This window comes from Aspergillus ambiguus, assembly GCF_047715705.1.
Source record: "Aspergillus ambiguus strain CBS 117.58 unplaced genomic scaffold BDV59scaffold_23, whole genome shotgun sequence".
Classification (NCBI taxonomy): domain Eukaryota; kingdom Fungi; phylum Ascomycota; class Eurotiomycetes; order Eurotiales; family Aspergillaceae; genus Aspergillus; species Aspergillus ambiguus.
The window spans coordinates 318,163-342,956 of record NW_027395536.1 but is presented as its reverse complement, the minus strand read 5'-3'; the positions used below and the strand labels follow the sequence as shown (position 1 = coordinate 342,956).

Below are 24,794 nucleotides of genomic sequence, written 5' to 3'. Positions count from 1 at the left end.
CGCTAACCGTATGAGGCAATAACTTATCCAGCCATTCATTATTTATGCACCCGCCTCATTATGTTCCTTCTCACATCAACCACCTTCTATGTCCATCCTCTGCCTCCTAATATTCTTATTCCAAAGAACTCAGCTGTTTTGATGGATAGCTCACCATGTCCGCAGGCAAGACTCCTCTCACCAATGTTCTCATATCAGGGGGTACAGGCTTCGTGGGCGCAGCAACCGTGAGAGCTCTCGTGGAGAACCATCCTAAGTGTGCTGTTACAGTCATAGACCTGAACCCCCCAGGACCAATCCACCTCTTGCCAGATGGCATCGCATTTATCCGCGTCGACATCACAGATGCAGGTGAAGTCAGCAAGGCTATCCGGCAGGTCAAACCGGACATAATAATACATACTGCTGGGATCGTTCCCGTCCTTGCAGAGCGATTCGGTCGAAGACTAGAAGAACACGTCTGGAAAATCAATGTTGAGGGAACCAGGAATATGCTTGAGGCTGCAAAGCGGAGTGGGACCAAAGGCTTCATCTACACTAGTACTTGTTGTGTTGTGACTGATAATATGGATACCCCCTACATCAACATCAACGAGGAATGGCCAATTCCTAAGTCTTCCCTCATCTATGGCGAATCTAAGGTTGATACATCCCTTATACTTGCCACCCCACAGTATCATGCGGCCAAATCTCGTATAATCTAACTAACATTGATCCCGGTCAATTGTCAGGCAGCTGCAGAGGCTCTCGTTCTGAGGGAATCCTGTGATACTATGGCCACCTGTGCACTCCGACCATCGGTTCTTTGTGGACCAGGCGATTATCAGCTAGTCCCTGCAATCCACGCGTGCATTGCTAAGGGCGAGACCCCTTTTGTCATTGGGGATGGCCAGAACCTATGGGACGTGACCTATGTCACCAACGTGGCAGATGCTCACGTCCTCGCCGCCGAAAACCTGATCACTACGAGAACGGCAGCCGGTGAGGCCTTCTTTATCCAGAATAACGAGCCCATTACCTTCCGAGATTTCTGTCTCGCTATCTGGTCCCATTTCGGCCACATCCCACCATTTCAGATCCGCATCCCGCAGGCGCTGGCGTATTTCGTTGGCTTGGTGCTCGAGTTCCTAACATGGTTGTTCGGTACAACCACCACTCTGAGCCGTGGAAGTGTGCGGGACGCGTGTGCTGTTCGATACGCCAATGGCGAAAAGGCAAAGATCATTTTGGGATTTGAACCTCGGGTCAAGATTGACGATGGCATCAGGCTAAGCTGTGAAGTAAGTTGCATATGTTCAAGATGGCTTATGGACCTCTGAGCATTCTCCCATGATTTACTAACTGAACCCCTAGGATTTTGCCCGCCGCATCGGCGCTGAGCTTCCAGCCAACGCGTCATATAAGAAGAAAATCTGACCTTTGCTTGCTTTCTTTAAGCCCATCCCTGCCACTAAGGGCAGAAGAGAGCGCAGGCCTCTATGTCCAACATGGACTATCCTTGTTCTCTACTACATCTCATCTGCAAGATCCAAACGATCCCCGTTGGCTTCTCGATCATTTCTCGGGTTATAAAAGTCTATATTGTTGTTACGCCAAATGGCAAGATCCTTCATGGAACGGGACTATCCGACTATGCAGTGTCTGTGTCCCGGTAATCCCTTGTCCACTACATGGACAAATCAGTGGGTGGGCCTGTGGTGATTGGCAGATGGGTATTCGTGAGGCTTGAAATGATCGAATCCGAAACAAATAACAGTTCGTTCTACGGCTGACCAGGCTTTTCAGATGGGCCTTTGTCACTATCCATTCATACAACGCCTAGTCAGCTTGAGGCCCGCAGATTGGGCAACAAGAATGCACTGATCTGTATGCCCAACGAGCTTGAAACTGCGTATTTCCAAATCCTAGTAGGAAGAGCGAAGATCCATGCTGTTCACAGGGTCGTGTGGGCATCAGGCCGTCATCTGCCCAGGTTTCTCGATTTCTCTTGCTGTTATGCTGTTTGTAGAATCCAGTTGAATAATGCCGGGGTTTATAGTCCCTCGTACGTATAAGGCCCCATAAGCGGAGTGTTTACCGATATACTAGGTTGTCGTCAACCAGACTAGCCCCACCCCAGATTTCGACAGAAGCCAGCCCCTAGAATGATGCATGTCTGAAGTCCCAGATATTCCTGTGACTGGGTCGACGGTCTGGGGGCTGGATTGGGGGACAGGATATTAGAAGGACGTGGACTGGCCATTTAGTTGCTTCGCCGCAGCTCCTCTCTGCGCTTTACATGCAGCCAAATCCACTACTTGTCTGCGGGGAAAACCCATCGGGGCGCGGTCCTTTCCAACAAAAAATCTGATTGACGAAGCTTCTTTGACACGACAGTAATGTGTCAATGTGGTCTACTTGCATGTGCGCCCCGTTGGCTCGGGCCATTGCTGCCCAAAACCCAGCCCAGCAGAGGATCCTTTTGCTTTTTTCTCCTCTTCTCCTGTGATGGTCTATCGCGTTTGCGGACACGATCGGCGCCAAAGAGTGGTTCATCTTCGATTTTTGCATGGGTCTCTCGGTTTTTATCCGTGGAGTCTGTCCTGACACGCTGGAGATGGCAGTGCAGCGAGGCGTCTGATTGACGACAGAACAACAGGGAATCAGGATTGACGGCCCATGGCGCTTTGCTGTTCTCTATTGATGGAGTAGGCTTCTTTGTAATAATGAAAATGTTTATCTATCGACAGCTGGTCGTCATCGTGCCCTAGAAATGCCTTCTGCTAACCCTGTCAACTTCGCATATTGAAAGCGATCGCTCCGATTTGGCTGATGCTAAGGTACAATCATCTATTTTATACTCTTAATATCCTCCGTGAGGCTAGCCCTGGGCAGGAACAGAATTTTGACTACAAGCGCTCTCTTTGCCACGGTGGGGAGTATTACGTCCCCTGTCTTTCTCTCGTACGAGGACGTCGGGAAAGCAAGAGAAGAAGTCCCCATTTCTCTCCATATTGGGCTCTGACCCTGTTCTTATTTGTCAACAATATTAAACTATAATTGCTGCTTCGCAATCAGGCTCTGTTTCGCACTACCGAGCTTGGATGTCCCTGAGTCAACTCATTAAACTTCCTCCGGTCCCTTTATCGTCTTTCTTGGATCCACCGTCAGCATTTTTGCGTCGTCCATATAAACCCCATGCCTCCGGTTCTGCCTCCCCCGTTGATGGCAATGCCCTCAACTTTCAGCTACTTCTCTGGAACAACGCCAGGCAGCGGGTCCTGCACACGTTCTCCAAGTAGTGATTCCGAATCTTGGTCTCATCATAGGTTAGCTCCAGCGAGCATCCTCTTACTCTTCGTTCTATCTTTTTTCTTCTTGTCTCTTGTCTATTCTGTGTCTTCAGAAAAGCTCATTTTGTATAGTGGAACCATGCCTCAGCAGCCACCGATGTACGGTGCGCCTGGAGACCCGTCCCGGATGTACCACTCAAGGTATACAATCATTCCGTATCATTGCCCCTACCTTCTCCCTATTGGGGGAGACTCTATTATCATACTGAAACTCTCAATTTACCCATTTTAGCATGACTCGATATTCCCCACCTCGCCGCGATGGAGTCTCTATCGAGAGCCATATCGCAGCTACACGGCAACAGAGGCAAATGTCGCCTGATTTCGAGTACCCAATTCCCTACAACGGTATACCAGCTACCTCGCATCCTCCTGGGAGCGTCATTGTTTCACCCGTTGGGCCAGTGACTCGACCGCCGGCATTGTACCGGGACTGGAGCCATCCGGTTCCCGTTACCCCCGAGACTCTCCGGCGCAACTATGATTTTTCTACCCCACCGGAGAGTCAAGAGTATGTGGTGGAGCGCAACAGTCGGCGGGCATCCGAGAAGCTGAAGAACAACTCGAGGTATCACGCGCAGCGACGCCCTTCAAACCGGGATGAATTTGACGGCCCATGCCAGCTACTGGACATTCCCTCTGAGCGCACCATCCTCGCGCAAGGAAGGGACTTGCCTCATCTCCCTACTAACCTTGATGTCTCAGAGCAAGATCGTATCCTGAATTCAGTAAACGATCGCCTGTCACAGTGTGCTTTTGACTTTGTTGCCAAGTACCAGTTCCCTATTCCCTTGGAACCGGACAAGAGAAAGGTGAGGGTTCCTTCAGACAGAGAGTGGACCGAATGGGTATATCTTCTCAAGAGGCTGGCCACCAAGCGTCGCATCCCCGCTCGAGTTCTGTATAATCAGCAAATCAAACAGCTAGTCACCGTACTGGAAAATTCCCTGGAGATGAGACATGCTGCCAAGCACCAGTCTCGACCAATCAAGGATGACCGAAATGTACTTCAACTTATTTCCGCTGGCATCCAGGTTGCCAAGATCCTCAAGGATGCTACTGCCATGGAATATCTGGACCAGCTTTATATTGACACCGAGAAGCGTATCCAGGAGAGACGCAGCCGCCGTGTGAAGTTTGCGAGCCCTTAAGTCAATCCCAGGATACTCTGAAGATTGGATTTGATTATACCGTCTCGTGGCCATGTTTTACTCCGATTTCCAGGACCGGCTGAGTACTCTTGATATCCTTGACTTTCCGTGGAGGGATTTTTGCCAGGCTTCCCCATATGACATGTCCATGGTATTACTGTGGCCTTTGAACTTATGAGATCCCCTTCTCTTCTGTGGAATGCATCCGTGGTTTCCTATTTCCGTGGATAAGGAACACCCTTGGAATAGCATATATGGCCCCGTCTTCCACACAAACTATCTAGGATTCTAATTACGCCTACCCGAGGAGGAAATAACAGGGAAATTATTTCGTTAGCGACCAGAAACATGCGCTTGGTTCGATTGTTTGTTGGTTACCGAATGGGTTATATTCACGGCCGCTTCATCACGGTCTCTATGGCTACATGCCTCCCACATTCTGTATTGGTGGCTGGTTTATTTGAACGCTTCTGTGATATGCATATTGTCTTTATTTAATTGGGTCATGTACCACGATTGGAGAGGGCCCTCGGGGCAGGTTTGATATTGTTCATGAGCTGCTCTGGCGACTAGGGGGAGCGGATCACTGTGTGGCCTCATTTGTTGCCCTGATTATATGTCTCTGTTATTGTTTATGGTATGCTGATGCGTTATGCTCATGTGAATCTGGTGTATTTGTCTATATGGCAAATTTTACTAGTCTATCGGCTCTATGGTACTGGACATTGGCCAACTGTTAATGTCTTTTGGCGATGACTGCGAATGCTGACTAGATTCTCTGGGCCACACTTCGTGAACTAGCAAAGTCCAACTTCCAGAGCATGGTTGTATACCTGTCTTAGACTATTGAGTTTGAGTGTACGATAATTGAATACTGTTCTTTGATGAACCACAGCCCACCCGTCCCTATCCATTTCCTTCCCCCCCACCCCCACCCCCCTAAATTTTTTTTGGATTATGGCGCAACATGGGGAAGCCACCTGGAAATTTTCCTTGTTATACGCAGGCATCACGATGTGATCCAATTTCATTTGTGTGAGGAGGCCACACGAGCGAAAACCTCAAGCCCCATCTCTACAAAATATATGTGCCACAAATATGACGCTTGACTCCAGAAATGCGTTTTGTAACTATAGTCTATTGAGAAGAAAGTTTACTCTTTTCCCGTAACCAGCGACCATACACGGAGAACAATATCGGAACTGGGATCAACACCGCAGCAAAACATCCGAGAAGAGTAGCTGCCCATTGGACCCCGAGGTTAGCAAACATCTGTCTCGAAAACAGAGGGAAGCCAGCAGCGACTGCCGACCTAAGCATCATGTTGGCGGCGATAGTGGAAGCCGCTCTAATAGGATTTGTATTTAGCACGTTGATTGCTGCTGGGATGGGTGTTAGGTAAATACGTACAAGGTTAGGTAGGAGTCGACAAGGTAATTGAAGAACGGCTGAAAAATACAAAGCAGGCCAAATCCAATGAGGACTCCTGAGGCTGTGGCGGACATCCAATGGATCGATGACGTGAATCCTGTCCAACCAAACCTATCATAGTTAGCTGTATTGCGAGTAGAGTAGCTGCAAAAGAGAAATTACCAGAACAGCCCGACTGTGAAAATTGGTGCTCCTACGATAGTAGGAGGGAGCCGCCACTCCGGTACCTGATGGTAATCGTTTGCAACAAGCTTTTGAACGTAGAACTTATGTTGGTAGACTATGAATGTGACTGCTAGGACAAGGCCAATGATTAATCCGATAAAGGTCAACCCTGCCTCGCCCGCATTCATACCATACACATGCCCGAAAACATAAGGATACGCTTCCAGGAGTGCGTACACCAATCCATAGACGAACGACATATAGAGGGATACCAGACCGATTATCGGCTCAGTGATGAGCATTCGCAGAGGGCGGGTAAAGTTGTTGTGCAATAGCTCGCGGAAGTCGACTTCAACTTCATCCTGCTTGGCATGGATGGCCCAGTTGAGGCTCTGTCGACGTAGTAAAGCGGCTTTGTGGCTCAGGATCAATGGAGTGTATGTTTCACGTAGGATAAAGACGTATAAAATGGAGCTGAAGAACCCAATGAATGCAGGAATGTACAGCGTCCAGCGCCACATGAGAGAGCTTGTTGCGATGAAACCGCCTGTGAATGGTGCCGTGAATGGGCCCACAAACACTGTCAACGAATATAAGACGAGTGCTACACCACGGTGTGTGTTGTCAAACATGTCGGTGAACACTGCAGGCACAACAGAAATCTGACTGGCACCAAACAGGCCTGCAAAGAACCGTGTAATAATGAGTGTCTGCAGATCCTTCGATACAGCTGAGGAGATGGTGAAGATGCTCTCGCCGATGATGCCCACAATCAACGGCCATCGTCGACCAACGAGCTCTGACGCAGGAGCCCAGATTATAGGACCAGATGCAAAGCCTAATACGAACAGTGTCGTGCCTAGGTAGCCGACTTCATCGCTGACGCCGAACTCAGCGCCAGCATCAGGGATGGCCGGGGCGAACATGCCGCTTGTGTAAGCTGCGGTGAAAGCCCCAAAGCCTATAGTGAATGAGATGTAGATCCTAGCCACGATTAGCTTTTTAGGTGGTAGGTAAGATTAGGTCGGTCTGACTTGGTTGAGAATGGCCAATTGAATGGATGTAAAGGGTCATCCCGTCCATCAAATTCGACGATATAGGCCTCCGGGTTCGGGAGTGGCATGGGAGTCGGCTTTCCCGCTCCCATACGTAGCCATGACTTCCGCGGAAGTGGTTGCCCGGTTTTCGAACCAACAGTTGCTCGGTGCTGGTCGTGATGGGTTTTGATACGCACCAGCTCGGTTGAGCTCAATTGACTGTAGGAGCCATCACGAGAGCGGCGAATGGGGGACTCCTCTCGATATTTCTCCTCATCGTTCATTTGGGGGGATAATAAGACACAAAAAACTGCAAGAAATAAAAGTGGGATAGGATGCGGGCGATATAGGTTTATATGATTGAGTTTATATATGGCGTCATGTATCCTGGGTGAACCAAATATCGCGAGCCGCTAAACCCCCGGATGCGGATTGGAGACCACTTTTGACCAACTTGTAGAGATATATTCAATTAGACAGATTAACTGCCTTTCATATTCATGAAATTGCTATATACTATCAACTTGTATTTCCTTTTTAAGCCCTGACCCCAACACACCATTGAAACGAATGAAAATTGGGCGATTGGGATCATATACCAGATGTAATGTAATCAATATACATTCAGCCTCTTCTGTGCATGCTCGCATGTTGGACGATATACAAGGAGTCAAGTTAAGAATATGGAAGATTGCTTCATCACCGGAACCTGCTTCTCAATACATCTCCTAGCTGGTGTATGGATGACTCCAATACAGACAACACTGAGGTCTGTTGAGAGCCCTTCCATGCGATAATGCCCATTACCGCCACACCTGTCAAAACGGTGGAAATAGCCCCATAACCCAGGATTTGACCTTGTCTACGGACGGCTTTGATGACCTCTGAGTAGCGCTGGTTGCTGAAGCTCACACGGGCGTACTGTGTCTGCCAGCCTAAACTAGGGACATAGCGGTCCAAGGTCTCTTCGACTGACTTCCGCAGCTTGTACAGGGGGAGCTTGACGCCCCACCGCATTTCGAGATAATTCTGCTTTGAAAGATCATTAATGGCGTGGGTGTCTGCTGTGCGCTGGTCGGTATAGGCCTGGAACGCGGCCTGGCGGGCTACTGTGCGCATCTCAGGACTGATATCAGAGTTGAAAACACTGTGATGGTCCAAAATTTCAAAGAGAACTCGAATATCTTCTAGGCCGGCATTAAGACCCTGACCATAGAACGGAAGCACGGCATGCGCCGCATCGCCAACAATGACCACGCTGGAGCCGAAATGGTGAGGTTTGCATTTGATACTGATCAATGGCAAATGTGGGTTGGTTTCGAACTGCTCCTGAAGCTCCTCTGGAGTGATCAACTCGGGACAGACGCCGGGAAAGTTGGTATCAAACGATTGAAGCAGACTCTGAGGTGAGCTCTTAAGATGGGTATAGTGACCGGCAGGAGCAAAAAGAGTGCATGTAAACGATTTATCCGCGGAAGGGAGGGCAATGAACATGAATTCCTTCCCGGGCCAGATGTGCAAGTGATTGGGCGAGATGCGGAATTTGCCATCGTCTGTAGGTGGGATACGAAATTCGCACCACAACGTATCGATATACTCTTGTTGATAGTCCACACGGGCATACTTCATCATGTGGTATCGCGACGCAGAATGGGCCCCGTCTGCACCAATCAAGTAGTCGAAACTGACTTGAATCTCAGGAACGCGGTCGGAAGCCACTTCTCCTGGGACACGGCGCTCAAACCATGCCTTGTTTGCTCGAAAGTCCGCGCCCGTCAATTTGTGATTAAAGAAGAGCTTGACATTTGGAGTTCGTTCCAACTCATCCAGCAGCGCATTATTCAAGGTACTCCGGTCAGCTGCATTGATGTACTGCAAGAATGTTAGAGATGGAGATTATTGAAGTTACTGAAAGTACGGTGACGAACCCGGCCGTGTACATCGTAGAGCTGAGCAGCTTCCCATAATTTACCGTCATCCCTGCCGTGGATCATACGTCCATGCATGGGAATTGCTTCGTCCAACACTTTTTGGATCATCTGGTCCCGGTTTGAATGCCTCATAGCGTTGATCCCGCGCTCGGACAATGCAAGATTGATGGACTTGGTGAAATTCAACGGGATCGTAGAGGGGTCGCGGAGATCTGCAATACCAATGAGATAAAAGTTTATACACAAGAAAACGAATACTTGTTGATGAACCAAGCGTACCCCTCCGGCCATGAAAGGAATCTCGATGAATGATCACTACGCAATGGGAATATTGCAGCTGCTATGGTTCCTTGGTATCTTCCACGATCTCCAGTTTGGTCGACCGATACAGATTTGAAGATGACCAAGGCCATCCATCGGGAATTCCATCCTCGTGGCCAAATAGGGATAACTCAGTCGGAATGACGATCGACATATCACAAGGTCACCGCCAATCCCAACTCTCGCTCATACGCAAGGGATCTCATGTGCATCAACACCATTAGGCTTACCTCCACGTAACTCGTACACCTCTACCTCATCGCCTCGGGCGGCTGCATATAAAGCCGCCAAGGAACCCACCGGGCCAGCTCCAACGATGACAACCTTTTGCTTAGGGAATTGGGCCATGGCGATAGAAGTAAGCTTCCCTGTGGATAATAATGCAAAGAATTCTCAGGGCAAGGAAAGAATATGGTTGTCTGATAAGGGTGGAAAGTTGTCCGCAACAGCCTTCCACGTGATCTCGGGAAACTCCCGCCGCTAACCGCGCCCGTGGCTTACGTCAGAATAACCGCGCGGTTGCTAATCCCACTAGAGGTGGAGGTGGACTAAGCCCAAGGAGGTTAGGAGGCAATCACATCCGCGGGGGATTTGCTTGATTTTTCTCCCTCCACGTCCAATCTTAAAGAACAGCCTTCCATTCTTCACGGTTCTCTTGTTGGTTTTTTGGAATTACCCCTCCGACCTCCTCCGGTGCTATACCATGACTGCGGAAGTTGCTTCTCGGAAATGTATGGGAGTGGATTGCGATAAGATCGCGGGCACTCTCCAGTGTCCAACATGCCTCAAGCAGGGCGCCGATAGCTTTTTCTGCTCGCAGGACTGTTTCAAGCGGAGCTGGGTAGGCTGCCTGACGTGACCTACACGGCTCACGTGTGTTACCCATGTCTACGCCGTTTGAATATACTGACTCGGGAATAGAGCGAGCACAAGACTCTCCATAAAGCGAAGAGTAATTTCCTCACCAATATCTTTCCTCCAAAAGTAGTTTCTGAACCAGATCCAGCCACGGGACACTATAACCCGTTCCCTTCGTACCAGTTCGCTGGTCCCCTGAGACCCGTCTACCCGTTGTCGCCTATGCGAACCATTCCGAAGTCCATCCCTCACCCCGACTATGCGAAGGATGGTATCCCTCGTTCAGAACAGAAATTTGTCGGCCGCCACAATATCACCATATTAAATAAGGAGCAACAAGAGGGTATGCGAAAGGTCTGCCGCTTGGCCCGTGAAGTGTTGGATATCGCCGCACGTGAGCTCAAGCCTGGTGTAACGACCGACTACATCGATGAGGTGGTTCATAAGGCCTGCATAGAACGCAATGTAAGGGTCACCGTTGCAGCATTGGGAATGCATTCCCCCCAGCATTCTTCTTTCGAAGCATAACCTGGAACTAACCTGTGTTTAGTCGTATCCATCGCCGCTGAACTACGTGCACTTCCCCAAGTCAGTCTGTACGTCTATTAACGAAACGATCTGCCACGGTATTCCAGACCAGCGCCCTCTGGAAGATGGAGACATTATCAATATCGATGTAACCCTGTACCACAATGGCTTCCATGGTGATCTCAATGAGACCTACTACGTCGGAGAGAAGGCTCGGTCGAATGCGGATGCTGTCCGGGTAGTTGAGACGGCGCGTGAGTGTTTGGACAAGTCCATCGAGTTGGTGAAGCCCGGAATGCTGTTCCGCGATCCCGGAAACGTGATTGAGAAGCATGCCAAGAGCCGTAACTGCAGTGTGGTCAAAAGCTACTGTGGACATGGCATCAACCAGCTGTTCCACTGTGCCCCTAATGTTCCTCATTATGCCAAGAACAAGGCCGTGGGAACTGCTAAGCCTGGCATGTGCTTCACCATTGAGCCCATGATCAACCTGGGAACGCATCGCGACCGCACCTGGCCGGATGATTGGACCAGTACCACCGCTGATGGCTCTCTGTCTGCCCAGTTTGAGCACACTCTTCTCGTTACAGAGGACGGAGTCGAAGTACTGACTGCGCGTCTCCCGGACTCACCTGGTGGCCCTATTCCTATGCCTGTTGCTGAAGAAGCTAAGACGGAGGCATGATTGAATGAGTTGGTATTCATTCCTGGTATATAGAGCTAATGACGGTAAACGTTATCCTTCCCTGCCTTTACCCTTTTACCATTTTCAGTTATTCCACTTAAAAAGGACGGACAATTCGCATGGACAAGGCGTTTCCTATAAATATCAGTATCATCTGGTTGCAACTGCAGCGGTGAATAGTACGTACATGTAGCGCTGCAATTGTGAGACGATGACAAAGCGGAACGTGCACAGTCCGCTAGCGGGCCTTGCCGATCGCGTCTGGATTGCCTATTAAGGAATAGATCGACCATCCGAACTGCCGATGGAGCCAATCATGTCACGCAAAATGCGGTTCTCTTCATCCGTTATCAGCACGTGACCATTTCCATCTTGACTCGGCTTGCCCCCTCACTCAACACTCCAACTATCGTCCCTCTGCGTGGTGGAGATGATGAGTATAGCATGACCGGTATGTCTCCAGAACGGACTGCAACAGAGACATCCCCGTTGCTGGGGCCCCGGAGCAACGGCGATGCTCCTCAGCCTCCGGCCACTGGTGCCATCTCTGGCCTGCGGGATCCCGAGGCAGAGGTCGGACAAGGAAATGGAACTGCCGACGAGGAGGCACAGGGCAAAGACTCCGCTGAAGCGCGTAACAAACTCAGATATATTGTGCCGGCCATTTCGATTGGTGTATGAATCGTCTCTTTGTTGTTTTCAGCGTCGAGGGGTACTAAATCTGATGATTAGATCTTTCTGTCGGCAGCGGACCAGACTATTATCGTGGCCAGCTCTGGTAAAATCGGTAGTGATCTTGAGGCATTGAACCTGACCAGTTGGATCGCTACTTCTTATTTCCTTACCCTGACATCGTTCCAGCCCTTGTATGGAAAACTGAGCGATATCTTTGGTCGGAAGGCATGTTTGTTGTGGGCGTATGCCATTTTCGGTACCGGGTGTCTGGGATGTGGTCTGTCCCAGAATATCTATCATTTGATTGCTGCTCGTGTATGTATCAGATATGTTGCTTTTATCTTGCTGTTCCTTGCTGATTCTCCTCGACAGGTTTTCCAAGGCATTGGGGGCGGTGGAATGACCACCGTGGTTAGCATCCTCATGAGTGATATCGTTCCTCTGAGGGATCGTGGTGTGTGGCAGGGAGTGATAAATATCATTTACGCTACTGGATCAGGGACAGGAGCACCACTTGGTAATATTCTCCACACCCTGGTCATGTTCGTTGGACTAACCATTTCTTCTGCAGGTGGTGTCTTGGCTGATTACATTGGTTGGCGATGGTCAGTAGTATCTTCTCACGGTTGGTTCACATTATCCTGACGGCTCACTAGGGCTTTCATTGCTCAATTCCCTCTCTGTATTTTGGCTTTCATTGCTGTGTACATCATGCTCGATATTCCCAGTCGGGAAGACACCCACTGGAAGGACAAGCTTCGTCGCATCGATTTCCCTGGAGCCATCATCCTAGTGGGAGCTGTTTTAGGATTTTTACTTGGGCTTGACCGGGGAAGCAATGTCTCATGGACACTTCCCATCACGATTATTTCCATGAGTGTGTCGGTTGTCTTGTTTGCCCTCTTCATTGTCGTGGAGGTCTATTACGCCGCAGAACCGTTTGCCCCTGGCCATATTATCTTTAACCGAACGTTTATCGCCGCCTATGGTTGCAACTTTTTCAGTTTTGGAGGCTGGCTTTCGGGGCTGTTTTACATGCCGCTGTACTTCCAGGCTGTGGACGGCGTGTCTGCTACTGTGGCTGGTCTTCGCCTTCTACCGTGCATCTTGGCGGGGGTGACTGGCTCCCTTTTTGCCGGGTTTGTTATGAAATGGACTGGAAAGTTCTACTGGCTGACCGTGGTTGCGTACTCCTTGCTCACGCTGGGGTTGACGATTATTACCCTTTTCTCGGGCGGTGTTACTGAGAGCCTGGTTATCATCATACTGGGGACGGTATGTTCAGCTTTTGGCAATGGGATTGGTGTTACAACGACATTGATCAGCTTGAGTAAGTTACCATCCTGAGGGTTTGACGGGCTTTAGGAGGATTAACGTGTCACAGTATCCAATGCGGGCCCTGATGACCTCGCAGTTGTTACAGCCTGCTCGTACCTGTTCCGCTCTTTGGGATCGGTAATTGGGCTGTCCCTCTCCTCGACAGTAGTGCAACAAGCTCTGCGCAATCGTCTCCGGTCTGCCCTGCGTGACAGCAAGGACATCGACAGGATCGTAGAAGGCGTGCGTCAGAGTCTCGACTACATTAAGACGCTTGACCCGACTGTGGGTCAGATTGTGCGAGGATGCTATGGATGGGCGACAAACAAGGGATTTGCTTTCATGATCGGCGTCGTCTTCTTTGCTTTTGTCAGCAGCTTGTTCATTCGCGAACAGAAGCTGACTCGTTGATTCGATTGAATTCGACAGTGCTGCATAACGGTGAAAACGATAGATTACGACGGAGGAACAAGCGCTAGGATGGACAGTAGTGGATAGGATGATCCATTGACATAGACCATCGCATTTATGGAGGAAGTATAGCTGGTTGTATATAAGGAATACAAAATGTTGATCATGACCTTCGATCTATATCAGCTGTGGAGGCGCACCCGCCAAGACATCGCCAGATCCATCATTCCGCCGTCGCCTCCAACTTCTCCGACATCCTTCATCCACCTCCGTCAACCACCACCTGTCTTCCACTCTTCGACAGTATTTTCTCTCACTCCTAATAGTTACTTCCAGATATGTCTCCAGCCCAATAAACCCCATTTCGTTTGCCGCCATGTCGGACTCTCAGCCAAGGCCAGACCTTGCCCGATACCGTCCGGTGCTCTACCTCCTCACTGGGATAGCAGCCGCCTATGCCCTCGTATACATCAACAACCAGCTCTTCTCGGCCCCTTCGGGCCAGCCCCTGCGCCGTCGCCGAACCGTTCGTCGCCATCGCCGCAATGAACCCGAGGACCCCAACACCGCCAACACGCCTTCGTCCCGCGCCATCGCCCACCTAGAGCTCCTGGAACGCCAGAACGGTGTATATGGGACATTCCGAATCGAAACGGAGGATGGCCGGCGCGTGGAAAGCGGGCTCCTACCGTCACTGCTGGCGACGCGCGATCAGCTCATGGAGGAGGTCGGCGTACCACAGGCGCATGCGGAGCGCATGCGCGAGATGATGGAAGATACCTTCCTGGAGTCGTTCCTGGCGCTCGATTTCCCGCCCACACACGTCTTGGAGGAGGGTAGCGCCGAGCGGAACTACCTGACGGAACAACTGCGGCGGCGGGGCATCTCGCGTGCGGGCATTGAGCGGGCGCTGGCGCGCTTCAACGAGGATAGCAACTACGGCGAAGAACTGCGGCGCCGCCGCCAGAACGGGGAGCGCGTGACACTGTCGACGTCGACGTTCCCGGATGAGGCGGCCGGGGCGCCGCCTGGAGCGGGCGTGAATATGATGGACGGCGGCGAGACGGTTGTAGACGACCAGAGCATGTTTTCGTGGCGGGATGGGAATAACGATTCATCACCGACGCGGGAGGGCCAGAACCTGCTGAACTTGCTGTACCATATCGCGGAGGACCAGGCGCGACGGGACGGGTATATTCATCGGGGTGTGACGTGCAATAGTTGTGGTGCCATGCCGATCCAGGGCATTCGGTATCGCTGCGCGAACTGTATCGACTATGACCTGTGTGAGACGTGTGAGGCCATGCAGGTGCACATCAAGACGCATCTGTTCTACAAGGTGCGCATTCCAGCGCCGTTCCTGGGCAATCCGCGCCAGTCTCAGCCCGTGTGGTACCCCGGGAAGCCGGCGATGCTGCCGCGCAGTCTGGGACGAGGCCTCGCGAAACGTCTGATGAAGGAGACCAATTTTGAGAATACAGAGCTGGATGCACTGTGGGATCAGTTTCGTTGCTTGGCGAGCCATGAATGGGCCGACGATCCGAATAAGCTGCATATGGCGATAGATCGAAAAACCTTTGATCGATGTTTTGTTCCCAACACGTCGATCCGCCCGCCGCCGCCGAGTCTCATCTACGACCGCATGTTTGCCTTCTACGATACGAATGGAGACGGACTGATCGGATTTGAGGAGTTCTTGAAAGGGCTTGCCAGTCTCAATAACAAGAGCAACGATGAGCGGCTTCGTCGTGTATTCCGAGGATATGATATTGACGGGGATGGGTACGTGGAGCGCAAGGACTTTCTTCGGGTTTTCCGTGCCTATTACACTCTCAGTAGGGAACTGACACGAGATATGGTTGCCGGCATGGAAGACGATTTCCTGGAAGGTGGCGCACGGGATGTCATTCTTGGGAGCCAACCGATCAGCTCTGCGTTCCCGGGCAGTATTCCCTCTGGGGAACTCTCAAGGACCGGAGAAGGCAAGCAGATGAACGCGGAGGGTGACATGGAAATTGTCGACAGTGAGGGCGTCTTGCGTCCAGATGGAGATGATACGGGCGACAGACATACTGTTGTTGGGGACGCTGCTCTTCGTGGGCGCTACGGCTCTCGACGGCCGTTGTTCCCCAACGTACGTGTTCCGACACCCGCTGGGATGCGTACCTTAAATCGAAGGGCAGACGACAATAGCGATGACAGCAGCAGCGATTATTCCAGCTCGACCGCCTTCACAGACCGCTGGCCTCCGGCGGAGCAGATCCGAAATGAGGATATCGTGAACGCGCTTGGAGCGTACGTCCCTATCCAGGAAGTCACCGACCCGGTAGATCGGGCCCGAATCAGCACGGCGGTCTACACCCGGATGGTCAATGATGACGAAAGACGTGTCGATGAAACCCGTAGGCATGGAATCGATGAGCGTTGGCGACGCAGGGCGTTCTACACGGACGAGGAAGATGGAGCAACCGCACCAGCTGGCTACGAGACTGAGTCGGACGACATGACTGATGAAGAGGCGCATGAGCACGATCCAGAATATGACTCCCGCCCGCCGTCCCCTCGTTCCCGGTCGTCATCCAAGGTGCGATTCCAGGATGACATCCATGATGACTACGATGTGAGATCGAACCCGTCCACCTCCTCGCGTAGCATCCTCGTTGGTGAGCGATGGGGAGGCTTCGAAGTACCTGAAGTTGAAAAGGATGTTGGGAAAGAGATTCTCTATCAAGTTACCCAACAAGGGTTCAATGAACTGTTGGATATTCTCTTTAAACCAAAAGAAGATTTGCTCATGGAGGTCTATCAGACCCGGCATGAACGCAAGATTTGGGCTCGGCAGATCGAGGCGATCGAGAAGATGCATGCCCGCAACAAAGCTATGCAGGAGCAACGAAACGCACGTAACGAAAAGCCCCAGGATGAAGAGGAACAACAACATCATGAATCAACCCACCAAGAGGTCGTGATGGATGCGGAAGGGCCTATACACAATCCTTTCAGTGACAGGTCTCTTGGGGAATTGCTTGACCGCGCCGGTTATTCTATCCGCAGCCCACCGCTAAGACCACTGGAGCCCGTGGATGAAGGCCCTGTTCTCGCACCCCCGTCTCCACAGTTGAGACTTCCCGACGATGACGTGCGTCCTACTCATCTCGCCGATCCGGACGACTATGAGTCTGGCGAATATACATCTCCAGAGGAAACAGCAGACGAGTTGGAGTCGCTGGAATCGTCGATAGATGACGCAGCACAGGATCCACTGCAACCTCAGGAAGGAGATGAACCGCAAGGAGAAGAGACCTACCGCGATCCAACACTCCCTCATCACCGCCCCAACGCTGAGGACCTCCAGCAGGAACGCCCACCATCCTCATCCACCGCCTCTTCCCATGCTATCCACTCCCCGATCCCCCAACGCGCCCACGGACAGTCTCTACCCGCCGAGCTCCGGCTTCAGCCTAACGGTACGACCTCTTTCCCCGCACCGCCGTCTCTAGCAGCATCATCTCCCGAAGCAGAGGCGACAGCTCCCAAGCTGTCTCCCTCGCCCATCCAGCCACTCCCACCACCTGCATCGTCGTCGACGCTGCCCCAGCGGCCTCCATCCCCGCCTACCCTCACACGTTGGGCATATCTAAACCAGATCGAGCGCGAAGCGAAGGACCGCGGTGGCACAGGCGCAAAGCTCAACTTTGCGGAGTTCTCGGCGCGCATGGCGGCGGATCGAGGACGACGGTTGGCGTTTGTAGCCAGTTGGATAGAGATGGCTAGTTTCTAGGCTATGTACATAAAAAAATATCACAATGGTTCTCATCGCGAGCTTAAAAAAAAAAAAGGGTTCCGCTGTGGGTAAAGCTAGCAGACTTATTTGTGGTAGTGAGATCAAGTACATATTTGTATGACTCTGGACAGTTCTAGACAGTATGTAGCTGTTTACGGTCGTTAGTAGTAGTAGTAGTAGTAGTAGTAGTATTCATGTACCCGAAATAGCCAGAAAGACGCCTGCTGTGCGGGTGTGCTCTATGGCTCTTACTTATGGAAGCTACGCGAGCAGTAGAAAACATTGAACCGACCTTTAAAGGGAATAAACCATTAAGCAAAGAGAGCGAAAACAGATGTGAAAAGCAAGAGAAAGTCAAAAATAGTAACCCAGAGCCAACAGGAAGAAAATTCGGAGAGAATGAAATGGAGGGAGTGTTCGGGGACGGTTGGTGAGACCTACGACGGCGCATGAAAGAGAGCTGCATCGACAGCCTATTCAAGAAGACGCAGGTGGTGCAGGTCATGGGCTGGGCCATCATCGTCATGGCGCAGATTTCCGTGTCGCATGCAAGCAAAAGGCGTGCTCGACGTTCTAGATGCTACCTCCGTGGAAGAAGCCCTCCAATTTGCTGTGGCCACTAAGGGTTCTGTTCACCCCCGTCTGGTTAGATTCGAACTCCTTTTTGGACAGGGATGCGGCCTGGCGGATGATTTTATGTATCCAAGATACAATTTTATCTCCCTGACCAGAGCCCCATTCGTAAGTACGTCTGCTCCACTGCATATCTCGTTAGTTGGGTTATCGAGGAAAAATTTTCGAGGGTCAGCAAGCAATCTACCCGTCCCTGATTGTCGAGATACAAGAAACTCCACGTGAAGCTATCTGTGGCGATGCCGTAGATCGAGACATCTTTCCTACCTACCTCTTTCCGGGCATTGTGCAGCATGGCTGTCAATTGGTGAGTACATATACATTCTATGAACCGTGGAGCATGCTTACCCATGTATGCCAGGACTTGGAAGACGCCAGAGCTTGACTCCCCCTTCCTCTTCGCTTCAACCACCAGAAGATTGCACTCCATCTCTTCTGGTGCGTTGTACCAGAGAGAGTAGTCTGTTTTGCCTGAGATGACCTTCTGCTCACCCTCATATTTCCATGGCAGCCGCATGTCAGTTTCCAACTGAAAATGGACTGATAGGATAGACGAGCCAGAATCCCGGGAGCTTGCTCTCTTCTGGGCGGCTAGGGAGGCCAGGAGAATCGTATCGATTCTGCACCTCATAAGGGCCTCATTTTCAGGAGAACCGCCCAGAGAAACTGAATAATCCGCGAGAATAGCGTCTGTGATCGTTCATTGGTTCGGTTCTATTCTCAGGAAGAACTAAAGCTTACTGAGGTGGTCGGGGACTGTGCGGGTTTCTTCTTGGGACAATGTCCAATGGTCGTTATGGCTGACTTCCTTGATCTCAAAGACTTTGCGGATTTCGTCAGGGGTGAGAGAAGTCACGGCAATGTGAGAGATGGTCCTCTTCTGGGACTCTGTGACTTTCTGGCTCTGCTTCCTGGCCAGATAAAAGACAGTATCAACTTCTTTGTGGACAGTATTGTCCTGGACCTTCTTCAGCACTCTTCTGATTTTCTCCTCAACACTGACCAGGATATTGTCCATAGTGATCAGAAAAGGGTCTCTTCGAAGGACAAATGGGAACAAATGAAGAAGTAGAGGGTAGACAGAAGAAGGAAAGAGTAAGGTCTGGACACAAAGATGTAGAGAGAATGGGAAGATGTAGAAAGAAGAGAATGATGTAGAGAGAAGAGAAAGAGCTGGGTAGCCAGAAAGAAAGACCGGGCTTTCATAAACGGAAAGCTCTAGGTAGCTTGATGTAAGCAGCTGAGGCCCCAAACCTCTTCACTGGTACATATATTTGGGTTTATCCTTACATAGTCCTTTCCTCACTCTTCCCTCACCCTATCCTCATTGTATGCTCTAAAACCGGGTGACGTTAGGTACCGCTGGCACCCTACCCTTGAATAAATTATCCCCTGCCCTTCTCGCTTCTATTCTTTCGCAATCTCGCCATCCATCTCCATTTGGTCCTCTTATCAACCACAATGATGTCTGTTCTGCAGCGCATCTTTCCTTTCACCACGCCGGCAGCAAAAGACAAAATGGAGGAGATCAAGTTCGAATTCATCAAACAGTCCCTCTACAGACTCCACCTACTTTTCGTCCCCGACGAGCAAGCCAGAGGGGCTATTATCCACATTTTTCGCAGGCTTAAGCTCTCCCCCAGCTCAGGGACCGAAGAAGCAAAACTGTGGAAAGTAGACCCGGAGAATATGAGAATTCAGCTCCCCAAGCATTTTGGTTTGTTCTTCCGATCAGTTAATATGACACCTCCTGACCGTCCTTAGAGCAACTCATGGTCGACATCGCCCTAGTGAACCCCACCGAAGACGTCAAATGCAAGTTAAACACAATCCGACCCAGAGTGGACGCAATTATGATGCAGCTGCTAGCAATCGCAGTGAAGAGGTATTTTGATTCAGCACCGACTGAGATCTGCAGCGCGCCGTACTGGCAATACGACGTAACAATCGCTGGACTTGCTGATCAAATTGTGAAGACATCGGTGGACTACATCCTATGGTATGGGGTCCGTGAAGACTGGGACACAAACCTGGTTGTGATCCGAGAGAACGACATACTGGAAGGCTGGGAAATCCTTCCGGCCATGTGTAAGTCCTCGTAAACAGTCATGTCAAGGTCAACACTCTAACACCCGAAAGGCATCTGTCAGGACTCTCGAAAGTTGAAAGGGTATAGAGGTGGGATCTACGGAATTTGTACAGACAGCTACACCTGGGTCTTTTTGCACCTCAGTGACCATGGCCATGTAAGCTTCTATCTTTTTATGGAAGCCTGGGAAAGCAACTCACAATAATAATCAGGTTTCCAAGCGCCGGCTGCTTTGGGGTGATAGTCAACAGAAAATCGTCGGCCAAATGTGCGAGATCATCCAGCAGGCATTCGCCCTTCACAGCAAGCTTGAGAAGGACCCGAGCACTCGGAAGCGAATGGTAGATGAGACTTTCGGCCACCTTGACGACGAGGGCCTTGATGACGAGGATCTTTACGACGAGGGAACCCTTAATAATAGTGATGATTATGGGGATGATGGTAGTGATGGTGGCATATCACATCGGGGCTGGTAATGATGCAGGAATTCAGAAACAAGATTCGGCGTTAGTCTTTTTGAACGAGAGCTGGGCGAGATTGCTTGTCGCTGAGAGCAGGTGCTAGAGATTAAGCGGGTCTATATACATAGCGTCCAAGTACCACTTTCAACACGACAATGTCCCTTTCAAGGCATCGTATAAGATGTTTCATGCCTCTTGCTTGTAACTATTGGGGCTTAAATGCTGCACCAGGGAACAGTACATCTCTCGAAACGGGTTACTGGAGAAATGCACATGCCCAACCCACTCGGGTAAACTTATGTAGTCATTCGACATTGAATGGTATCAAAAACCAAGTCCTATAAGAGCATATAATATAACATTATCCCGCGTCTAATCCCAATACTTAATCGTTCCATCCAATCCACCCGTGACAACCTTACTCGTTTCCTGCGGATGCCAATCAAGACACGTCGTGGCGCCGCCTTCCTTCCCACCGGCCTGAATCTTATGGTACATCTTGCCAGTCTTCCAGTCCCAGAAACAGACATATCCACCGGAGTCGCCGGAGCAGATGAACTGGCCATCGGGCGAGATCTTGATGTCGATGGCGTAGCCGGCGTTGTTGTGGCCGCGGAAGCTCTTCTTGCGGTTCTGGCGGAACTTGTCGGTGGCGCCATACACGACAATCTGGTTGTCGCCGGACTGGAAGGCGACGTATTTCCCGTTGGGGTGGGGCGTGGCGCGGGTGAGCGCAAACATGTACGGCTCGGCGATGAACTTGATGGGCACGGGGATGCCGTACTCCCAGGCGCGCAGGGACTTGTCGTCGGAGGTGGAGATGAAGCGGCGGTTGTCGTCGACGAAGGTGATGGTGTTGATGGCGGCCAGATGGTGGTCGTACTCCTGCACCAGCTCGCCGGACCGCGTGTCGAACTGCACGATCTTCTTGTCCGACATGCCGGCCAGGAACTCGTGCGAGAGCTCCGGGTTCGGGTTGAAGCGCACGACGTGCGGCGTCTTGCCCGTCGAGAACCGCCCCACACACTTTCCGTACTCAGTGTCCCACAGCTTGATCTGGCGGTCGTACGAGGCCGTGAGGAAGGTGGTGCCAGTCCGGTGGAAGTCGGTGTCGGTGATGGCCTTGTTGTGGCCGGAGAAGGTGCGCAGCAGCTCGCGCGAGTGGTAGACGTCCCAGATCTTGGCCTTGCCGTCGGCGGCGGCCGAGAGCAGCAGGTGGCCGGAGGAGGGGAAGAAGCGCAGCGAGGTGATGGGCTTGGTGTGTGACTTCCACGTGTGGATGAGTTTCTTGGGGATGAAGTTCTTGATGCTGCCGACGTCTTTCTTGAGGTCGACGTCCAGGTCTTGCGGGACGTGCATGTACGTCCGGCCCATGTAGTCGAACTGCTCGGAGCCATGGAACTCGGTCGTTTCCGTCTGCGACGCGTCGTCCTGGTAGTCCGTCGCGAGCTTGGTCATGGCCGGTGCGGACGTCGAAGCTTCCTCCTCCTCTTCCTCAACGTACTCCTCGTCGCTGGCGAGCTCGCGATCCTCGTCGGCGGCTTCCTGCTCGTACAGCCGGTCGTCGTCCTGGTACTTTGCCCACGGGCCGAGATATGCGCCGGCGCCTTCGACGATGCTGGGGTCGCCCTTCTTCTGTCTCTTGGCGCGCAGCGCGGCCGAGGCCTCTTTGGAGGGCTTCATCTGGACGATGTCGCGACCGCCGAACTGCGCCGCGCTCTCGAGGTTCCCGACGAACTGCCCGGGGAGGCCTGGGTTGCGGGTATAGCCGAGACTCTGAAACGTGCGATGCTGCGCGGCAAAGGTGGCTTCACTTATGGCGGCTTCTTCAGCGTAGCCGGTCGGCACATTCTTGCGTTTGAGGCCGTTGGCCGGACCGTCAGGCTTGAAAGGGTTTGCGGGGCCTTGCGTCGGACGGGAGAGATCATCGTAGGTGGCGTTGTAGGTGAGGGCGCCGGAGGAGGTGTTGGCGAGCATCATCTGCATATGCGCTTGGTCCTGTAGGGTCATTAGATATCTGTGGAAGATATTGGGGCCGGGGTAGGCAGTCGAGGGCGAGGGGACGAGTCTGGGGACCAAACCTCTGTATTCACTTCCGGTGCGGCGACAATGGTAGTCGCGGAAGGTTGAGTCGGTCCAGTGTTGGTTTCATCGTCGCTGGAATCATATCCAGCTCCTAATAGGGAGGCCATGGCGATGTGTTGGGAGATGTTGGGAGAATGAGGGATGTTGGAGAGATGAAGATGGAGAGTCGCCAAGTTTGGATATTTTACGGGTGGCGGGAGACACCCGTGACGAAGAGAGCTCACCACCATACAATGTCATCGCATGAAAGTCCCCAGCCCGGAAAATTATGAGATTACTCTCTGCTATTTACTCCTACCGGTCCCATCAAGGGTATCGTACGCTCTTTGTTGTCACACCGCTAGGAGGTATATACAGCACACATCAAAAGACATTAACACGGGAATTAGAAGCAACGGAAAACAATACAGAAATCAAAGCATGTCAGGATCCTGGTCGTCATTACTCAGCTCAACTCCTTCACGAGTAAACCCAAAGCATGTATCCCCACTCTATAACAACCCGTAACGCAGCAGCCGTGGTGTGGATTAGACACAGTTTCATAGATCGTAGGCTCCGAGCTCTCTGCGGAGGGCAAGTAACAGTCAGCCCTGCCGCAGCGATCGATTGGGACCGAAAAGCTCTCGATAGAAGCATATTCATCTTCTCCCTCCCTCAACTTGAAACGACAATAACTGGCACGCGAGCAATCAGCCGGAACGGCCATTGCGCATCGCGTACTCGGTCTTGTCACGGAGTCAGTGAGACTCGTCGCGGATGAGGGCGACAATCATGCTATAGAGGTAGAAGAAGAACATCAAGAGGTGGAAGCCCAGCTTGATGAAGGATTCCTATTGGGCCGAGTCAGCGTTCCGCCGGGGCGGGGGAGGAAATGACGTAAATATCGGGGAATATCGCATACCTTCTTGTGCACGTTCAGCTTGCGGAAAATCTCGGTGGCATCCAGAAGGTGCTGGTTATCGTAGATCCTACACGAGAGGAGCGATTAGCGGCAGTTCGTGTTCGTGATAACCGGACGGGCTCGCGTGTGGTCCCCCGGGGATAGGGGTCCGCGTGGGAAAACGTACTTCTTGGCATTGAAAGCCAGCAGGGGCAGGTTGAGAATGATCGCCAACCAGTAGCCATTGATGAGGAACAACAGAGTGAGGAAGGCGTGGACAGCGGCTTCGGGCACGATGTAGGCGTTGAGACGGTTGCAGAGGTCGATGGGGTTGATGTAATCACTGGGAGGAGGGAGGTTAGCGGGTGGTCGTCACATCGCGACGGCATGGAGACAGGAGACGAAGATCGCAGAGGCGAGCAAGAAGAACGTACCATTCGAGGTCGCTGTACATGATCGTAAAGAAGACCTGCAGGAAGAGGTTGACGGCGTTGATCAACACCGCCAACAGGTAGAGCCAGGCTTCACCGGACATGATAGCGAGGAGGGAATCGGAAGAGGGAATATAGAAGAAACGGACGAGGTATGAGAGGTCGAGTAAAGAGACTCGAAGGAGGGCGAAGAGGGTGTGGGGAGGGGGGATGAAGATGATGAACAGGAGAGAGACCGAGCGAGCGAGGAAGAAGTTGGAGAAAGTGAGGAGGCTTTCGGACTTCGCTTGATTGGCGGGGCGGGGGCGGTGAGCAGTCTGGGGTCTATACGCAGTAGAGTATGAAGTAGCAGTAGTGGATTCTACCAGTCTCTTACTATCATGGACGGTCCTATTGATAAATACTGACTCTCTTACCAAGGCAAACTACATGTCTCTTTCAATATTCCTATCCCCTGTCCCTTGTCCTGATTGCGCGCTCATCTTCCACGCAGCGGAGTCGCCAGCCACCCGACTCCACTAGTCTCGTCGGGGGTGGAAATCAATCGAACCAGGGCGGAATTAACCCCTGGGCTGGCCTCGAAGTTCGA

The 24,794-nt window shown here is 51.6% G+C and overlaps 10 protein-coding genes across 10 annotated transcripts; 5 read left to right on the top strand and 5 right to left on the bottom strand.

Moving 5' to 3' along the window:
* Positions 1–81: 81 nt before the first annotated feature.
* On the top strand, positions 82–1,642 carry BDV59DRAFT_63195 (uncharacterized protein). The gene is made up of 3 exons (XM_073696798.1): positions 82–641; positions 732–1,280; positions 1,354–1,642. The coding sequence occupies exons 1-3, from the start codon at positions 156–158 to the stop codon at positions 1,414–1,416; spliced, it is 1,098 nt and encodes a 365-aa protein (XP_073546515.1). The 5' UTR covers positions 82–155; the 3' UTR covers positions 1,417–1,642.
* Positions 1,643–3,643: 2,001 nt separating this feature from the next.
* BDV59DRAFT_203344 (uncharacterized protein) lies at positions 3,644–4,483 on the top strand (the record flags this gene model as incomplete). The annotated part of the gene is made up of 1 exon (XM_073694249.1): positions 3,644–4,483. One exon carries the CDS (start codon positions 3,644–3,646, stop codon positions 4,481–4,483), a length of 840 nt encoding a protein of 279 aa, XP_073546514.1.
* A 1,137-nt stretch (positions 4,484–5,620) lies between these two features.
* BDV59DRAFT_208912 (MFS transporter) lies at positions 5,621–7,226 on the bottom strand (the record flags this gene model as incomplete). Its single annotated transcript, XM_073695296.1, has 4 exons — positions 5,621–5,831; positions 5,894–6,025; positions 6,077–7,063; positions 7,114–7,226. The coding sequence occupies 4 exons, from the start codon at positions 7,224–7,226 to the stop codon at positions 5,621–5,623; spliced, it is 1,443 nt and encodes a 480-aa protein (XP_073546513.1).
* A 377-nt stretch (positions 7,227–7,603) lies between these two features.
* Positions 7,604–9,784, bottom strand: bna4 (kynurenine 3-monooxygenase). Its single transcript, XM_073690275.1, has 3 exons — positions 9,599–9,784; positions 9,045–9,259; positions 7,604–8,988 (listed from the first exon to the last, which is right to left on the bottom strand). Exons 1-3 carry the CDS (start codon positions 9,714–9,716, stop codon positions 7,816–7,818), a joined length of 1,506 nt encoding a protein of 501 aa, XP_073546512.1. The 5' UTR covers positions 9,717–9,784; the 3' UTR covers positions 7,604–7,815.
* Positions 9,785–9,989: 205 nt separating this feature from the next.
* Positions 9,990–11,564, top strand: BDV59DRAFT_181669 (methionine aminopeptidase MAP1). The gene is made up of 3 exons (XM_073690274.1): positions 9,990–10,209; positions 10,290–10,691; positions 10,777–11,564. The coding sequence occupies exons 1-3, from the start codon at positions 10,072–10,074 to the stop codon at positions 11,437–11,439; spliced, it is 1,203 nt and encodes a 400-aa protein (XP_073546511.1). The 5' UTR covers positions 9,990–10,071; the 3' UTR covers positions 11,440–11,564.
* Positions 11,565–11,892: 328 nt separating this feature from the next.
* On the top strand, positions 11,893–17,623 carry BDV59DRAFT_194168 (uncharacterized protein; the record flags this gene model as incomplete). The annotated part of the gene is made up of 8 exons (XM_073692349.1): positions 11,893–12,114; positions 12,172–12,429; positions 12,487–12,631; positions 12,686–12,719; positions 12,771–13,444; positions 13,499–13,785; positions 14,234–15,963; positions 16,249–17,623. 8 exons carry the CDS (start codon positions 11,893–11,895, stop codon positions 17,621–17,623), a joined length of 4,725 nt encoding a protein of 1,574 aa, XP_073546510.1.
* Positions 17,624–18,199: 576 nt separating this feature from the next.
* On the bottom strand, positions 18,200–19,277 carry BDV59DRAFT_203339 (uncharacterized protein; the record flags this gene model as incomplete). The annotated part of the gene is made up of 4 exons (XM_073694248.1): positions 18,200–18,385; positions 18,447–18,556; positions 18,608–18,949; positions 19,001–19,277. The coding sequence occupies 4 exons, from the start codon at positions 19,275–19,277 to the stop codon at positions 18,200–18,202; spliced, it is 915 nt and encodes a 304-aa protein (XP_073546509.1).
* A 500-nt stretch (positions 19,278–19,777) lies between these two features.
* On the top strand, positions 19,778–20,824 carry BDV59DRAFT_203338 (uncharacterized protein; the record flags this gene model as incomplete). The annotated part of the gene is made up of 4 exons (XM_073694247.1): positions 19,778–19,976; positions 20,024–20,347; positions 20,399–20,505; positions 20,561–20,824. The coding sequence occupies 4 exons, from the start codon at positions 19,778–19,780 to the stop codon at positions 20,822–20,824; spliced, it is 894 nt and encodes a 297-aa protein (XP_073546508.1).
* Positions 20,825–21,099: 275 nt separating this feature from the next.
* BDV59DRAFT_181663 (WD40 repeat domain-containing protein) lies at positions 21,100–23,121 on the bottom strand. Its single transcript, XM_073690273.1, has 2 exons — positions 22,891–23,121; positions 21,100–22,807 (listed from the first exon to the last, which is right to left on the bottom strand). The coding sequence occupies exons 1-2, from the start codon at positions 22,999–23,001 to the stop codon at positions 21,182–21,184; spliced, it is 1,737 nt and encodes a 578-aa protein (XP_073546507.1). The 5' UTR covers positions 23,002–23,121; the 3' UTR covers positions 21,100–21,181.
* Positions 23,122–23,152: 31 nt separating this feature from the next.
* Positions 23,153–24,628, bottom strand: BDV59DRAFT_181662 (cornichon family protein). The gene is made up of 4 exons (XM_073690272.1): positions 24,209–24,628; positions 23,962–24,117; positions 23,796–23,862; positions 23,153–23,724 (listed from the first exon to the last, which is right to left on the bottom strand). The coding sequence occupies exons 1-4, from the start codon at positions 24,307–24,309 to the stop codon at positions 23,632–23,634; spliced, it is 417 nt and encodes a 138-aa protein (XP_073546506.1). The 5' UTR covers positions 24,310–24,628; the 3' UTR covers positions 23,153–23,631.
* Between the last annotated feature and the right edge of the window lie 166 nt (positions 24,629–24,794).

Excerpts from the sequence above, each read along its gene's own strand:
- BDV59DRAFT_63195 (XM_073696798.1), top strand. The coding sequence starts at position 156 with ATGTCCGCAGGCAAGACTCCTCTCACCAATGTTCTCATATCAGGGGGT. Across the intron at positions 642-731 it reads TCATCTATGGCGAATCTAAG|GCAGCTGCAGAGGCTCTCGT; the intron begins GTTGATACATCC and ends GTCAATTGTCAG. Across the intron at positions 1,281-1,353 it reads GCATCAGGCTAAGCTGTGAA|GATTTTGCCCGCCGCATCGG; the intron begins GTAAGTTGCATA and ends CTGAACCCCTAG.
- bna4 (XM_073690275.1), bottom strand. The coding sequence starts at position 9,716 with ATGGCCCAATTCCCTAAGCAAAAGGTTGTCATCGTTGGAGCTGGCCCG. Across the intron at positions 9,260-9,598 it reads GGTGTACGAGTTACGTGGAG|ATCTCCGCGACCCCTCTACG; the intron begins GTAAGCCTAATG and ends TTGGTATTGCAG. Across the intron at positions 8,989-9,044 it reads TCTACGATGTACACGGCCGG|TACATCAATGCAGCTGACCG; the intron begins GTTCGTCACCGT and ends ACATTCTTGCAG.
- BDV59DRAFT_181669 (XM_073690274.1), top strand. The coding sequence starts at position 10,072 with ATGACTGCGGAAGTTGCTTCTCGGAAATGTATGGGAGTGGATTGCGAT. Across the intron at positions 10,210-10,289 it reads ACTGTTTCAAGCGGAGCTGG|AGCGAGCACAAGACTCTCCA; the intron begins GTAGGCTGCCTG and ends ACTCGGGAATAG. Across the intron at positions 10,692-10,776 it reads AGGCCTGCATAGAACGCAAT|TCGTATCCATCGCCGCTGAA; the intron begins GTAAGGGTCACC and ends ACCTGTGTTTAG.
- BDV59DRAFT_181663 (XM_073690273.1), bottom strand. The coding sequence starts at position 23,001 with ATGGCCTCCCTATTAGGAGCTGGATATGATTCCAGCGACGATGAAACC. Across the intron at positions 22,808-22,890 it reads CACCGGAAGTGAATACAGAG|GACCAAGCGCATATGCAGAT; the intron begins GTTTGGTCCCCA and ends ATGACCCTACAG.
- BDV59DRAFT_181662 (XM_073690272.1), bottom strand. The coding sequence starts at position 24,309 with ATGTCCGGTGAAGCCTGGCTCTACCTGTTGGCGGTGTTGATCAACGCC. Across the intron at positions 24,118-24,208 it reads ATGTACAGCGACCTCGAATG|TGATTACATCAACCCCATCG; the intron begins GTACGTTCTTCT and ends CCCTCCTCCCAG. Across the intron at positions 23,725-23,795 it reads AGCTGAACGTGCACAAGAAG|GAATCCTTCATCAAGCTGGG; the intron begins GTATGCGATATT and ends TCGGCCCAATAG.